At 43.9% G+C, this 14,806-nt stretch overlaps 2 gene segments (V, D, J or C); both read left to right on the forward strand.

Annotated features, from left to right (window-relative positions):
- The first annotated feature begins 2,795 nt into the window (after positions 1-2,795).
- The window catches only part of LOC127031665 (immunoglobulin lambda variable 2-23-like), a 51,116-nt gene continuing 39,105 nt past the window's right edge, over positions 2,796-14,806 (forward strand). Inside the window, 2 exon segments of the V gene segment in view lie at positions 2,796-2,983; positions 3,319-3,535. Of these exon segments, the coding sequence occupies positions 2,938-2,983; positions 3,319-3,535 (263 nt within the window).
- On the forward strand, positions 9,114-13,076 carry LOC127031416 (immunoglobulin lambda variable 1-47-like). The segment is given in 2 exon segments: positions 9,114-9,546; positions 12,533-13,076. Coding segments are annotated over 2 exon segments (381 nt in total).

Genomic DNA, 14,806 nt, shown 5'->3' on the forward strand with positions numbered 1-14,806 from the left:
TCTGCGTCGACGTCATTTGTTAGAAAAACCTTATTCCCTGGCATATCTTTTCCATAACCCATATGATTAAAACAATGCCTTCCAGGTGTACTGTGAACGCAGTGAATGGTCAGTTGAAAAGTGTGAATATTTATTGTCGTTCGAAATCCCTTTATGCTTAATTTCATAATTTTTATCGAGTGGAGCAACAATAGCTGAAGACGAAAAAGCCAAATAAATAAGTAATATTTCAAGAATGATGTACAAAACTTTCAAAGAAAATAGAGTTAGATGTCTAGTTCCACTGCTCCTTGGACAATCTCAGATTTCACTCAACCGAAAAAAATACTATATAGTAATATGACCCTCTCCCAGTAACCGCTAATCACCCCCAAGATATTTATCCTCATAGTCACCTTGGGAGATGGAGAAATATAACAATATATATTATATGTAGGGAAACTGAGGCACAGAGACATTAACTGGCTTGCTCCAGGGCAAACAGGCAGTCGGTGGCAGAGGCAAGAACTCAAGCCAGGTGTAATCAGACTAACTCACAAACCCTCCTTCTTCCCTGAACCGCCCCGCGATTTGCTCTGCAGACTAACCTGGACGCAGCTCGTTTCCTTTGTCTGTTAGTAGCCCGTCAAACTCCTCCCTCTTCCACTCGGCGGGTTTCTGATTAACCTTCCCCAATTGTAGCTGCCTTCGGGGAACGTGAAGTTAAGATTTATTTTGCCGCGGCAGCAATATCTGGGGCTCGGTCGAAAATTGGTGGTTGCAGGAGACAGCATGGAGACTCCGGTTATTCTTGTTTTTTGGATAGTGAATCTCCTAGGTAACCGGGCACGAATTTTCAGATAATTCTAAGGGATTAAACGTTCATTCCGCATTAAAACCGAAGCACAATCGTAAACTGTCCGGCACAGATTCCCCTAACCTTAGCCCTTGTCCTAAACGCTAAGCCTTTCCTCCTTTGTCACCCCTACCCTCAATTCCTGTGGCGTTGTTGGGCGAATCACGCCCTTACGTTCCTTCGAAATTCCCCACCCTCCAACTGCCGCGCACCTGGAACCGCTTCCAAGGGTCAAGTGCAATTGAAGGGTGTCCCTGAGCCTGATTGTCTTGTTGCAGGTGCTGCGCTGGGTGACTCGGTCCGATCCAAGGAACCCGAAGTGTCTGGGGCAGTAGGAGAGACTGTGACACTCAGCTGTTCCTAAGATACCGTCAGCGACATTGTCGGCCTCTCTCTCTTTTGGTGCGGCCGCTTTCCTAACCGAGCCCCTCAGTACATTCCCCGGAAAGGAACAGAGACACACAGCGCTTACAGGGATACTGCAGATTTCGCCCAGGAGAGGTTTTCCTCTCAGGCCGCCAAGAGCTCTACAGAATTGAACCTCACAGCCCTGGAGCTGGCGGACACCGCGGTGTATCTCTGCGCCCTGCAGCGCGCACAGGGCGAGAATTTCTTAAGAGAGCTGTTCAAAAACCCTCCCAGCTTTGCTGCAGGGGCTGTTACAGACATTAAAACGGTCAGCAGCCCCTCGAAGGAGAGTATTTGTATTGCAAAGATACAACTCCCCTTAACAGTTGTACGTTTATTTTAAGAGCTAATTCAAACATCGCCCTTGGATAATATAATAGGCCTGACCTTTAATTAGGAAATTATTAACACGTCTTTGTCTCGTTTAGGAGATGATTTATATGGTTCTCTGCTTGTTGGAGGGAGAGAGAGTTCAGTGGTTTGTGTGTTGGCCCCCCCTCAACCCAGGGTTGTGAGCTCAATCCTTTGAGGGGGCCACTTTGGGGAGTGGCCCGGCTTTGAGCAGGGCTTTGGGCTAGATGACCTCCTGAGGCCCCTTTCAACCCTGATATTCTATAGCAGGGTCTGTGGGGGAAATTATTTGTAATGAAATAAGGGATAAAAATTTCCATAAAATAGAGACAAAATGAACTACAGTTGGAAATACAAATAAAGAGATAAAATGTGAATTAAAAATGTCATTGAAAGGGGACAATAGACGGTTAAACTCGTTATGTTAACGTATACCGTCCGTTTGCTGAAATGGGGGTAACATGCAAGTTGAAATATGGGGTAATAGAAATACCCATTTTGGGGGTAGCAGGATACAGCTGCAGTTATCAGCTCCCCAGGGGTCACTCCAAGACCCTGCTTGTATATACATTTACATTTTGGGCGGATTTGTCTGGAAACTATTTAATTGCAATACAATTTTCATAAGGATGCATATTGAGAGCCCTGAACTCTAAGCTTGTTGTATGTGATAAAATCATGAGAAAGCATCGTTATCTGCCGATGGAAAATATAAACACAGGTTGCCATAAGAAACCTTTCCCTGCTAGGCTACAGATCTTCACTTTAACTCAGGTTGTGGGCAAAGGTAGCAGAGGAAAGACGAAAATAATTTAAATAATTCTTTCAAGAGTTCTGGCTGAGCAATTCGAAGGACGAAAGGACGTTAACTGTGGGGTGCCTCATCCGATTACATTTTTCTTGTGATAACCGCGGACATTATTGCTGGTAAACATGTTCATCGCCTATCCCAATGATACCTGAGTGTGTCATGAAATATCAACAGTCCCTGTATGAGTTAGAATAAACCCCTCTCTTTTTCACATCTAGTGAAACTGAGTCATGGAGGATTTCCCATCGTCACACACAGGGTCTGCGGTAGAGCAGCTCTCTGAATCTCAGAGCAGACACTTGTCCACAAGGACACCTCCTCCCCTTAACAGCACTAATATGCCAGCTGCAGGCTGACCTCAATCCACTGCATCTGCGGTGAGTTCCCCGAGCTCCTCTCTCTTCCTCTCCGTTGGTTTCTAATGAATTTCCGCAGTCGTAGTTGCCCTCACACAGACGTGAAGTTTATGTTCCTCTGAGGCAGCGGCAGTAGCTGGGAGTTTGAAACTTGATCGGTATAGATAGAAGATACTATGGAGACGTGTTTTATTCTCAGCATTTGGATATTCAATCTCCTAGGTAACTGGGCTGGGATTTCAAAGAAGCCTAAGGGAACTGGATACTCAATTCCCATCGAACCATGAACCTATCCCTACACTCAAGCGTTACCCTAGACTGTAACCAAAACGCGCATGCTACACCCTGACCCTCACCATAACCCTGAACCCTTATTCTTACCCGCTTCTTCATCCTGACGGTAAACGCTAATCCTGGCCCTGCTCATAACGGTAATTCCTATGCAGTCAGGAGCCTAAGACCTCTTTGAAATTCTCTTGAGCTGCAATGCAGGTGGAATCATTTCCACATCTCAATTACAGGTGAAACGTCCAAGAATCTGTTTGTCTTTTTTGCAGATGCTGCGCGGGGAGACTCGGTCAAACCCAAGGAACCCGAAGTGTCTGGATCAGTTGGAGGTTCTGTGACACTCAGCTGTTCTTACACCACCAGCAATAACTACGTCTCTCTCTGTTGGTACCGACAGTACCCGAACCAAGCACCGCAGTACATTCTCGATAGAGGAGTGAAATCCTACAGCGGCTGCAGCCGCACTGCGTATTTCGCCCAGCAGAGGTTTTCGTCCCAGGCTGCTGACAGCTCCACAGTTCTGAGCATCACAGCCCTGGGGCGGGGGGACAGCGCGGTGTATTACTGCGCCCTGTGGAGAGCACAGTGACAGAGCCACATAGGAGAGCTGTACAAAAACCCTTCCTTCCCAGCTGCAGATAATGTTGTGCACATTGAGGTTGGAAGTGGAGCCCCTCGGAGTTTTGCTGCGCTGTTAAAAACACATATTCTGGCTCGGATGTGGTGCAATCAGATGACTCCTTCTTAATCTCTCCAAAGCGCCAATTTTTTTTATTCAAAACAGCTGCATTAAAACAGTGACTTCCATATGAGGAGAGATTTTTAAAACTGAGACTTTTCTTCTTGGAAAAGAGACGACTGGGGGGATATGATAGAAGTCTATAAAATCTAGACTGGTGTGAATAAAGTAAATAGAGAAGTGTTATTTATTCTTCTCTTAACACAAGAGCCAGGGGTCACCAAATGATATTAATAGGCAGCAGGTTTAAAACAAATAAAAGGAAGTATTTCTTCACACAACCTACAGTCAACCTGTGGAACTCCTTGCCAGAGGATGTTGTGAAGGTCAAGACCATAACAAGGTTCAGAAAAGAACTAGATAAATTTATGGAGGATAGGTCCATCAATGGCTATTAGCCAGGATGGGCAGGGAGGGTGTCCCTAGTCTCTGTTTGCCAGAAACTGGGAATGAGCTACAGGGGTGGATCACTTGATGATTCCCTGTTCTGTTCATTCCCTCTGGGGCACCCGGCACTGGCCACTGTCAGGAGACAGGATATTGTGCTAGATGGACTTTGGCCAGACTGGGTCAGACCATTCTCATGTTCTTATGGCTCTCAACATTTCCAGACTATTCTTACCCCTTTCAGGAGTCTGACTGGTCTTGCCTATGCCAAGTTACACCTCACTTAAAAACTACCTTAGAAAATTGGACATAAAAATACAAATTTCACAGTCCACCATTACTACATTTTTTTTATTTTTACCATTGATTATAAAATCAAATGGAATATAAATATCATATTTACATATCACCGTTTAGAATATAGATCAATATAAACAAGTCATTGTCTGTATGAAAGTTTAGTTTGTACTGACTTCCCTACTAGCCTGTTGTAAAACTAGATCAATATCTAGATGAGCTGATGTACTGCCTGGAAGATCTCTGCATACCCATAAATGTACTTCTATCCCTGGCTGTGAATGACTGCATTAAAATGCCCCCACTGGAGAATATAAATGGTAGGGATCTAGTTAAGAAATGTATTTAAAGTATTTTCTCACCATTTATTGAGGTTCTTTGTAATATAATAAATAATGTAAATATGCTAATTTGTTGCAAAATGGAGGTTAAAATTGGTCGGTAAAGTGATTGTAATAAAATCTCTTTGTAAATGAGTGTAAGGTAAATACACTATCGGCTCCTAAGGCTCTAGAACTAAATCGCTGTCCAAGCATCAGACAAGATTCTGTTTTGATGTCATAGACTCATAGACTTTAAGGTCAGAAGGGACCATTATGATCATCCGGTCTGACCTCCTGCACAATACAGGCCACAGAATCTCACCCACCCACTCCTGTAACAACCCCCTAACCTATGTCTGAGTTATTGAAGTCCTCAAATTGTGGTCTGAAGATCTTAATCTGCAGAAAATCTTCCAGCAAGTGAACCATGCCCCATGCTGCAGAGGAAAGAGAAAAACCTCCAGGGCCTCTGCCAATCTGCCCTGGAGGAAAATTCCTTCCAGACCCCAAATATGGGGATCAGTTAAACCCTGAGCATGTGGGCAAGAATCGTCAGCCAGAACCCAGGAAAGAATCCTCTATAGTAACTTAGATCCCAACCCATGTAACATCCCATCACAGACCACTAGGCATACCTACCTGCTGATAATCAAAGATCAATTACTAAATTAATTGCCAAAATTAGGCTATCCCATCATACCATCCCCTCCATAAATGTATCAAGCTTAGTCTTGAAGCCAGATATGTCTTTTGCCCCCACTACTCCCCTTGGAAGGCTATTCCAGAACTTCATTCCTCCAACCGTTAGAAACCTTCATCTAATTTCAAGTCTAAACTTCCTAGTGTCCAGTTTATATCCATTTGTTCTTGTGTCCACATTGGTATTAAGCTTAAATAATTCCTCTCTCTCCCTAATATTAATCCATCTGTTATATTTATGAAGAGCAATCATATCCCACCTCAACCTCTTTTGGTTAGGCTAAACAAGCCAAGCTCTTTGAGTCTCCTTTCATATGACAGGTTTTCCATTCCTCGGATCATCCTAGCAGCCTGTCTCTGAACCTGTTCCAGTTTGAATTCATCCTTCTTAAACATGGGAAACCAGAACTGCACACAGTATTCCAGATGAGGTCTCATCAGTGCCTTGTACAACGGAACTAACACCTCCTTATCTTTGCTGGAAATACCTCACCTGATGCATCCTAAAACTGCATTAGCTTTTTTAACAGCCATATCACATTGACGGCTCATAGTCATCCTGTGATCTACCAATACTCCAAGGTCCTTGACCTCAGTTACTTCCAACTGATGTGTCCCCAATTTATAACAAATTCTTGTTATGAATCCCTAAATGCATGACCTTGCACTTTTCACTATTTCATCCTATTACTATTACTCCAGTTTACAAGGTCATCCAGATCTTCCTGAACGATATCCTGGTCCTTCTCTGTGTTAGCAATACCCCCCAGCTTTGTGTCATCGGCAAACTTTATTAGCACATTCCCGCTCTTTGTGCCAAGGTCAGTAATAAAAAGGTTAAATAAGATTGGTCTCAAAACTGATCCCTGAGGAACTCCACTAGTAACCTCCTTCTAGCCTGACAGTTCACCTTTCAGTATAAGCCGTTGTAGTCTCTCCTTTAACCAATTCCTTATCCACCTTTCAATTCTCATATTGATCCCCATCTTTTCCAATTTAACTAATAATTCCCCATGTGGAACCGTGTCAAATGCCTTCCTGAAATCGAGGTAAATTAGATCCACTGCGTTTCCTTTGTCTAAGGAATCTGTCACCTCTCAAAGAAGGAGATTAGGTTGGTTTGACACCATCTACCTTTAGTAAAACCATGTTGTATTTTTTCCCCAATTATCATTGACCTCAATGTCCTTAATTACTTTCTCCTTCAAAATTTTTTCCAAGACCTTACATACTACAGATGTCATTTGTTAGACAACCCTTTTCCCTTGGCATTTATTTTCAATAATGCATATGATTAAAATAACGTCTTCCAGGTATATTGCGTAAGCAGCTGCATGCTCTGTTGAAAAGTGTGAACACTTATTGTCTGTTGAAATACCCTTGTGTACCCTTTATTTTAATTTCTAGCGAAATGAGGAAAATGGCTGTGGAAGAAAAGGCCAAATAAAAATATAATAATTATTTCAAGAATTTTGTCTGAAAACTGAAAGGAGACTAAGATATCTAGCTATTCTTCCTCTGTGGACAAGGTCAAATTTCATTGAATTGCAAAAAATCCATGTAGTTTTATGACCCAATAATGCCTGAAAATCGCATGATATTTATCTTCATAGTCCCCCTGGGAGGTGAAGGAATATTACAATCTCTATTTTATATATTGGGAAACTGAAGCATAGAGCAATTAACTGCCTCGTCCAAGGGCAAACAGGGAGCACGGTCAGAGTTGGGAACTGAACCTAGATGTCCTCAATCCCAGCCCAGAAAATGGCTCACAAACCCACCTTCTTCTCTGAATCACCCAGCGATTTCAGCTGCAGACTAACCTGAATGCAGCTTGTTACCTGTGTCTGTTACACGCCCTCCAACCTCCTCCTCCCTCTTCCACTCTGCTGTGATGTTCAGAACTGTGGAGCTGACATCAGCCCGGGAGGAAACCTCTTCTAGGCGAAATTTGAAGTGTGGCTGCTACCGCTGGCGGACTTCTCTTCTCTATAGATAATGTACTGGGAGTCTGCGGGGCTTGGTTCACTCCAAATAAAGGAATTATTAAGGGTAGGGTTAGGGGGCGACAATGGATAAAAGGTTTAAGGTAAAGGCTAATATTAGGGTAATCTAATCTATGATGCAGGGGTTTAAGATTATGTTTCTGGTTTAATGCGCCATGAAAGTCTAATTCCCGTAGAATCCTTTGAAAATTGAAACCGCTTACCTAGGAGATTCACTGTCCAAAAACAACCCTCATCCCCAGCTGCCCACTCCCAATTTATAACAGACAGAAGCTCGGAGCACCATCCCTGCCCATCCTTTCTGGTTAATAGTTCACCGGACACAGGCCTACTCCTCAGGCTATAGCTTCAAAAGGCTGGGTTTCTGCCGAGGAATTTGCATTCAGCTCCCCCTAGACGTTGCCCAGGCAAACAATCAACATATTTTTCCCCAAAGTCCTTTTTGCTCCTGCACTTTGTTCAATATAAACCTTTAAATACCCAGGTCCCACATCACATCTCTCCCCTAGATAGGCTACCTACAATACTGGCCCACAATAATGCATAAAATTTGCATTTAATACAATGGACCGCCCTCCTCCCCAGATACTTAAACTTAATACACTAAGGTTTTCAAGGATATTGAAGGAATTTGCCATATCCATCACAACACACACCATGGGACTTCTCTGAATTAATTCCTGTTTGTGCAACAACACAGCTTTTCAGGGGCGAAAAGTCCCACCTTGATTTAAAGTTGCAACACTTCCTAAATTGTTCCAGTAGGTTGAATGTTTTATTCTCATCATTTGTATATTCAACCTCCTAGGTCTCTGGGCTGGGAATTCAAAGGAAACTAGGCACTCAATTACCATTGAACCCTAAATTTAACCCTCTACTTAACCCCTACCCTGAACTGTAACCAAAACACGAATGCTACAGCCTGACCCTCACCATAACCCTAAACTTATTCAAACCCTCGTCTTAATCCTAACGTTAAACCCCAACCCTTCCCCTGCTCATAACATTAATGCCAACTACAGGTGAAACGTCCATGATTCTGTTTGCCTTGTTTCAGGTGCTGCCCTGGGCGACTCTGTCCACTCCAAAGAACCCGAAGCGTCTGGATCAGTTGAAGGTTCTGTGACACTGTTCTTACACCACCAGCAGCACTGCCTATGCCTATCTCCATTGGTCCCGTCAGTATTCGAACCAAGACCAGAACTACATTCTCTGGAAGGGAGCGAAGTCCGCCAGAGGTGCCAGTCACACTGCAGATTTCGCCCAGGAGAGGTTTTCTTCCCAGGCCACGTCACAGCCCTGGAGCTGGCTGACAGCGCGGTGTATTACTGCGCCCTCAATATTGAAAAATATAATTTAGGCAACCTTTTGTCTCTGCGTCATCTGGTGGTTAGAAGTATATAGACGCATTGTAATTTGAAATCCTTCCATACACCCTTATTTTCATTTTTTATTTGGCAGCCAACAAAAGCAATTTAAAACAATTCTTCCAAGATTTTTTTGCTGGGAATCTCAAAGGAGTCTAAGGGGGTTAGGCTCGAAAATCCCATTACATTTCTTCTTTGAAAATCCCAGACTGCATTCCTCTTACAGCTATGTGAGTACTAATGTGATCTCAATTACAATATAATTGGAGTGACTGGAGATATTTATACTCACAAATCCAAAATGAGTTAGAGAAGTATGATGATCATCAACCAGAGAAACTGAGGCACAGAGCTGTTAAGTGACTTGTAAGATCACACAGGGAATCTACGGCGCAGCCAGGAACCAGGTCTCCCACCCGTTCTAACCACAAACCCAACCTTTCCTCGCTAGCTCGCTATCAGCTACAGACCAGCCTGAACCCAACGTGTTTCAAGCCCCGACCCCTCCCTCTTCCTTTGGGCTGGTTTCTGATGAACCTTCCCCACCTGCAGCCGCTTTCAGAGGCGTGAAGTTAATTTTCCTGTGAGCAGCAACAGCTGAGAACCTCAGATTCGGTCGCTATGAAAGAAACCATGGAGTCGAGTTTCATTACCAGCATTGGGCTGTTGATTCACCTAGGTAAGCAGTCTGGGGGTCTTGAAATCATCCTAAGGACACCAGGCACCCAACTCTCACGCTAATTCTAAAACTTTTCCTAGCCCAAACACTAGCTCTAAACCGCTACCCTACCACTGAACTCTACCCCTCACACTGTCCTTAATTCACCTGGTGCTGGGCGCCTAAACCCCTTAGTCGCCTCTGAACTGCCCGCCTGAAGTGCAGCACACCTGAAACCTTTCTCTGGGTCAAGTGCATTAACTTGCTGCACTTGGGTTTAAATCTCGTGTTGCAGGTGCGGCGCTGGATGACTCGGTCCACTCCAAGGACCCCCAAGTGTCCGGGATAGAAGGAGACTCTGTGACCCTCAGCTGCTCTTACACTACCAGCTATACTGGTTCCCTCTCTCTCTACTGGTACCTCCAGTATCCCAACCGAGCCCCTCAGTACATTCTCCAGAAAGGCGCTAAGGGAAGCAGGTACCAGCATACTGCACATTTCGCCCAGCAGAGGTTTTCTTCCCAGGCTGATGACAGCTCAGCGGTTTTAACCATCACAGCCCTGGAGCTGGCAGACACAGCGGTGTATCTCTGCGCCCTGCAACGAGCACAGTGACAGAGCAACATGGCAGAGCTGTACAAAAACCCTTCCAGCCTTGCTGCAGCTGAGGTTAGGCACACACACACTGAGGCTGGAAATAGGGGCCCTTGGCAGATTTGTTATTCAGTTAAGAAACTCATAATTAGGAATAGTTTTGGTGGTGTCAAGGCATTCCTTCCGATTCCCCCCAAAAGCAAATTCCTGAGCTAACATAAGAAAATGTCCATCCTGGGTCAGACCAAAGGTCTATCTAGCTCAGAGTCCTGTCTTCAGACAGTGGCCAATGCCAGATGCCCCAGAGGGAATGAAGAGAGCAGGTAATCATCAAGTGATCCATCCCCTGTAACTCATTTTCAGCTTCTGGTAAACAGAGGGTATGGAAACCATCCCCTCCCCAGTCTGACTAATAGCCATTGATGGACTTTAACTTATCTAGTTCTGCCTTAACTTATCTAGTTATTTTTTGAACCCTGTTATAGTCTTGGCCTTCACAACATCCTTTGGCAAGGAGTTCCACAGGTTAACTGTGCTTTGTGTGGAAAAAAAAACAAACTTCTTTTTTGTTTTAAACCTGCTGCCTAATAATTTAATTTGGTGACCCCCTAGTTCTTGTGTTATGAAAAGGAGTAAATAACACTTCCTTCTTTACTTTCTCAATGCCAGTCATGATTTTATAGACCTCCATCGTATCCCCCCTTAGTCGTCTCTTTTCCAAGCTAACAGTCCCAGACTTATTAATCTCTCCTCCTATACAAGCTGTTCCATACCTCTGATTAATTTTTGTTGCCCTTTTCTGAAACTTCCAATTCTAATATATCTTTTTTTGAGATGGGGCGATCACATCTGCATGCAGTATTCAAGATGAAGACATACCATGGATTTATATAGAGGCAATATGATATATATGTCTTATTATCTGTCCCTTTCTTAATGATTCCCAGCATTCTGTTCCTTTTTTTTTCAACTGCTGCTGCACATTGAAAGGATGTTTTCAGGGAGCTATCCACAATGCCTCCAGGATCTCTTTCTTGAGTGGTAAGAACTAATTTAGACTCCATCATTTTATACGTAAAATTGTGATTATGTTTTCCAGTGTGCATTACTTTGCATTTATCAACATTGAATTTCATCTGGCATTTTGTTGCCCAGTCACCCAGTTTTGAGAGATCCTTTTGTAGGCCTTTGCAGTCTGCCTGGGACCTATCTATTTTGAGTAGTTTTGTATCATCTTCAAATTTTGCCATCTCACTGTTACCCCTTTTTCCAGATCCTTTAGGAATATGTTAAGTAGGACTGGTCCTAGTACAGACCCCTGGGGCACACCACTATTTACCTCTCTCCAGTCTGAAAACTGACCATTTATTCCTATCCTTTGTTTTCTATCTTTTAACCAGTTATCGAACCATGAGAGAACCTTCCCTCTTATCCCATGGCAGCTTACTTTTCTTAAGAGTCCTTTCTGAGAGATCTTATCAAAGGCTTTCTGAAAATCTTAGTACACTATATCCACTTTTTCTAAAAACGTGGCTGCGGATTTCAAAGTAATCTAAGAGAGTTAGGCATCTCTCCCCCTCTCTCTGAATTCCTTCTTTGAAATTTCCAGATTTCATTGTTAAACGTCTGCTTACTTGTATAGTCTTATTACGAATGATATTAGAGTTCCTCAAGATATTTATCCTCAAGGTTCCCCAGTAAGGGAGAGAAACAAGACCATCTCTCTTGCACAGGTACAGAAAGAGCATTACAGAGATATTAATTGTTTCACCCAAGGTCACAGAGGGGAGCCGTAGCAGTTCTGGGAACCGAAACCACTGCCAGGTCTCCTGTATCCCAGCCTGGAGCTTTAATGACTGGTTCATTCTTCTCACCTCAATGTCACCACTTCTTCAGCTGCAGACTCAGCAGAACTCACTACTTTCCTGTGTCTGTTAAGAGTTTCCCAAACGCTCTCCTGCCTCCACTAGGCTGGTTTCTGATTAACTTTCCCCAGTTAGTTGTAGCAGCCTGCAGAGCCCTGAAGTTTAATGGCCTCTTAGCAGTGGTATTTGGTGCCTTCCATTTAGTCACAATAGGAAAAAATCATGGAGACTTATTATATATTTAGCATTTGGCTAGTCAGTAATCTAGGTAAACAGACTGGAAGTTATAAATCCTACTACCATTCAACCCTATATGGAACCCTGACTGTCCACCTGACCCTAAACCCTACAGCTAACCCTAAATCTAACTACAATGCCAAAACCTTTTCCTTCAGTCTATCCCTAACCTTCATTTAATGGCCCTCAGGCACCTAAATCCCCTATGGTTTCCTGAAAATTCCAGCCTTACACCGCAATGCGCCTGGAGCCGCCTCCGTGAGTCAGGTAAAGGTGAAATGATGTCCTTGAATTGGATTATTTTGTTGCAGGTGCTGCGCTGGGGGACTCGGTCCAGTCCAGGGAACCCCACCTCTCTGGAAGAGAAGGGGACGCTGTGACCCTCACTTGTTCCTATGATACCAGTTCTACCGGCTACATCTATCTCTACTGGTACCGTCAGTTTCCCAACCAAGCCCTTCAGTACATTCTCTTTAGAGGAGTGAAGCAGGCCAGAGGCCAGAGTGATACCGCAGATTTCGCCCAGCAGAGGTTTTCTTCCCAGGCTGATGACAGCTCAACGGTTTTAACCATCACAGCCCTGGAGCTGGCAGACACAGCGGTGTATCTCTGCGCTCTGCAGCAAGCACAGTGACAGAGCCACATGGCAGAGCTGTACAAAAACCCTTCCAGCCTTGCTGTAGCTGAGGTTAGGCACACACACACTGAGGCTGGAAATAGGGGCCCTTGGCAGATTTGTTATTCTGTTAAGAAACTCATAATTAGGAATAGTTTTGATGGTGTCAAGGTATTCCTTCCGATTCCCCCCAAAAGCAAATTCCTATGCAAACATGCGAACGGCCATCCTGGGTCAGAGAAAAGGTTCATCTAGCCCAGTATCCTGCCTTCTGACAGTGGCCAATGCCAGGTGCCCCAGAGGGAATGAACCAGGCCCGCTCTAGGCACCAGCTAAGGAAGCAGGTGCTTTGGACAGCCAATACAAAGGGGCAGCACTCCTGCCGCTATTGGGGCTGCCCGTACTGGCCTTCGGCAGGAATTTGGCTGCAGGTCGCTCAGTCCCTCTCTTCTTTTTTGAGCTGCCCCCAAATTGCCGCTGAAGAGGATGAGAGAGAGTGAAGAACCCGCCGCCTAAGAGTGGAGCAGAGCAATTGATCTGCCGCCGTAGTGCCGCAGGTCCGCTTTTTTTTTCCTGCTTGGGATGGGAGAAAACCTGGAGCCAGCCCTGGAATGAAGAGAACAAGGAATCATCAAGTGATCCATCTCCTGTCACCCATTCCCAGCTTCTGTCAAGCAGAGGCTAGGGACGCCATCATTGCCCAGTCTGGATATTTGCCATTGATGGACCTGTCCTCCATTAACTTATTTAGTTCATTTTTGAACCCTGTTATAGTCTTGGCCTTTACAACATCATAGGGCAAGGAGTTCCACAGGTTGACTGGGGGTTGTGTGAATAAATACTTCATTCTTTTTTGTTTTAAATCTGCTGCCTATTCATTTAATTTCTTGAAGCCCTAGTTCGTGTGTTGTGAGAAGTAGATAACACTTCTTTACTTTCTCAACTCTAGTCGTGATTTTACAGACTTCTGCCAGTTTTATAGAGTTATAAATAGTTGCATTATAATATCGGCCCTGGATAATATAAATAGGATGAAAATAGCCAGGGAATTTGTTTCTGTGTTTACACTGGTCTAGCTGTAAAAAAAAGGCAATGTAAAAAAATTCCAATTGTCACACACTATCTGTTTAAAATTTGGGTGGGATATTGTAATAAAATATTCTCAGTTTTGAATGGGTATAGTGGGGTTAAGTTTCATGTCCCAACTGTCACAAAGTCAGATCACTATTAAAACATAAAACAAATCTTGTATGCTGGAGTGGTTTGTTAGAGTTCTATTGTTTCCTTGTTTTACTTTTAAATAATGTGCAAGATTAAAGCAATTATCTCTATGTATATTTGGGAAAAACAGAGGTTTGATCATTGAGAACTATTTGGTAAAATGTATTTTAACAAAGAGGAGAGAGGGAGGGAGAAAGAGAGAGACTCGCTCACAGTTGTAGAAAAAGACAAACTAATATTAAAATAATTGTTGTAAAAATGTGGCAGGAATCTAAGTGAGTTAGGCATCCAACTCTCATTGAACTTATGTTTTGAAAATTCAAGATTTCATTGTTAAAAATCTACTCACTTGTATGGTTCTTCTTCGGAATGATACCAGACCACTTCAAGATATCTGTCCTCACAATGCCCCAGTGAGGTGGAGAAACATGTCCATCGCTCTTGTACAGTAGGGAAGGGGAGTCACAGAGATATTAACTGGCTTGCCCAAGGTCAGAGAGGGAGGGTCTGTAGCAGACCTGGGAACCGATGCCAGGTCTCCTGAGTCCCAGCCCAAAGTCTTCACCACCGGCTCATTCTTCTCACCTCAATGTCACCACGTTGACAGCTGCAGACTGAGCAGAAATCACCGCAGTTCCTGTGTCTGTTACGAGTTTCCCAACCCCCGTCCCGGCTCCACTGGGCCGGATGCTGATGAACCTTCCTCAGCTGTAGCTGACTGCAGAGCCCTGAAGTTTAGATTCTTCTT

Source organism: Gopherus flavomarginatus, chromosome 11, assembly GCF_025201925.1.
Source record: "Gopherus flavomarginatus isolate rGopFla2 chromosome 11, rGopFla2.mat.asm, whole genome shotgun sequence".
NCBI lineage: Eukaryota > Metazoa > Chordata > Testudines > Testudinidae > Gopherus > Gopherus flavomarginatus.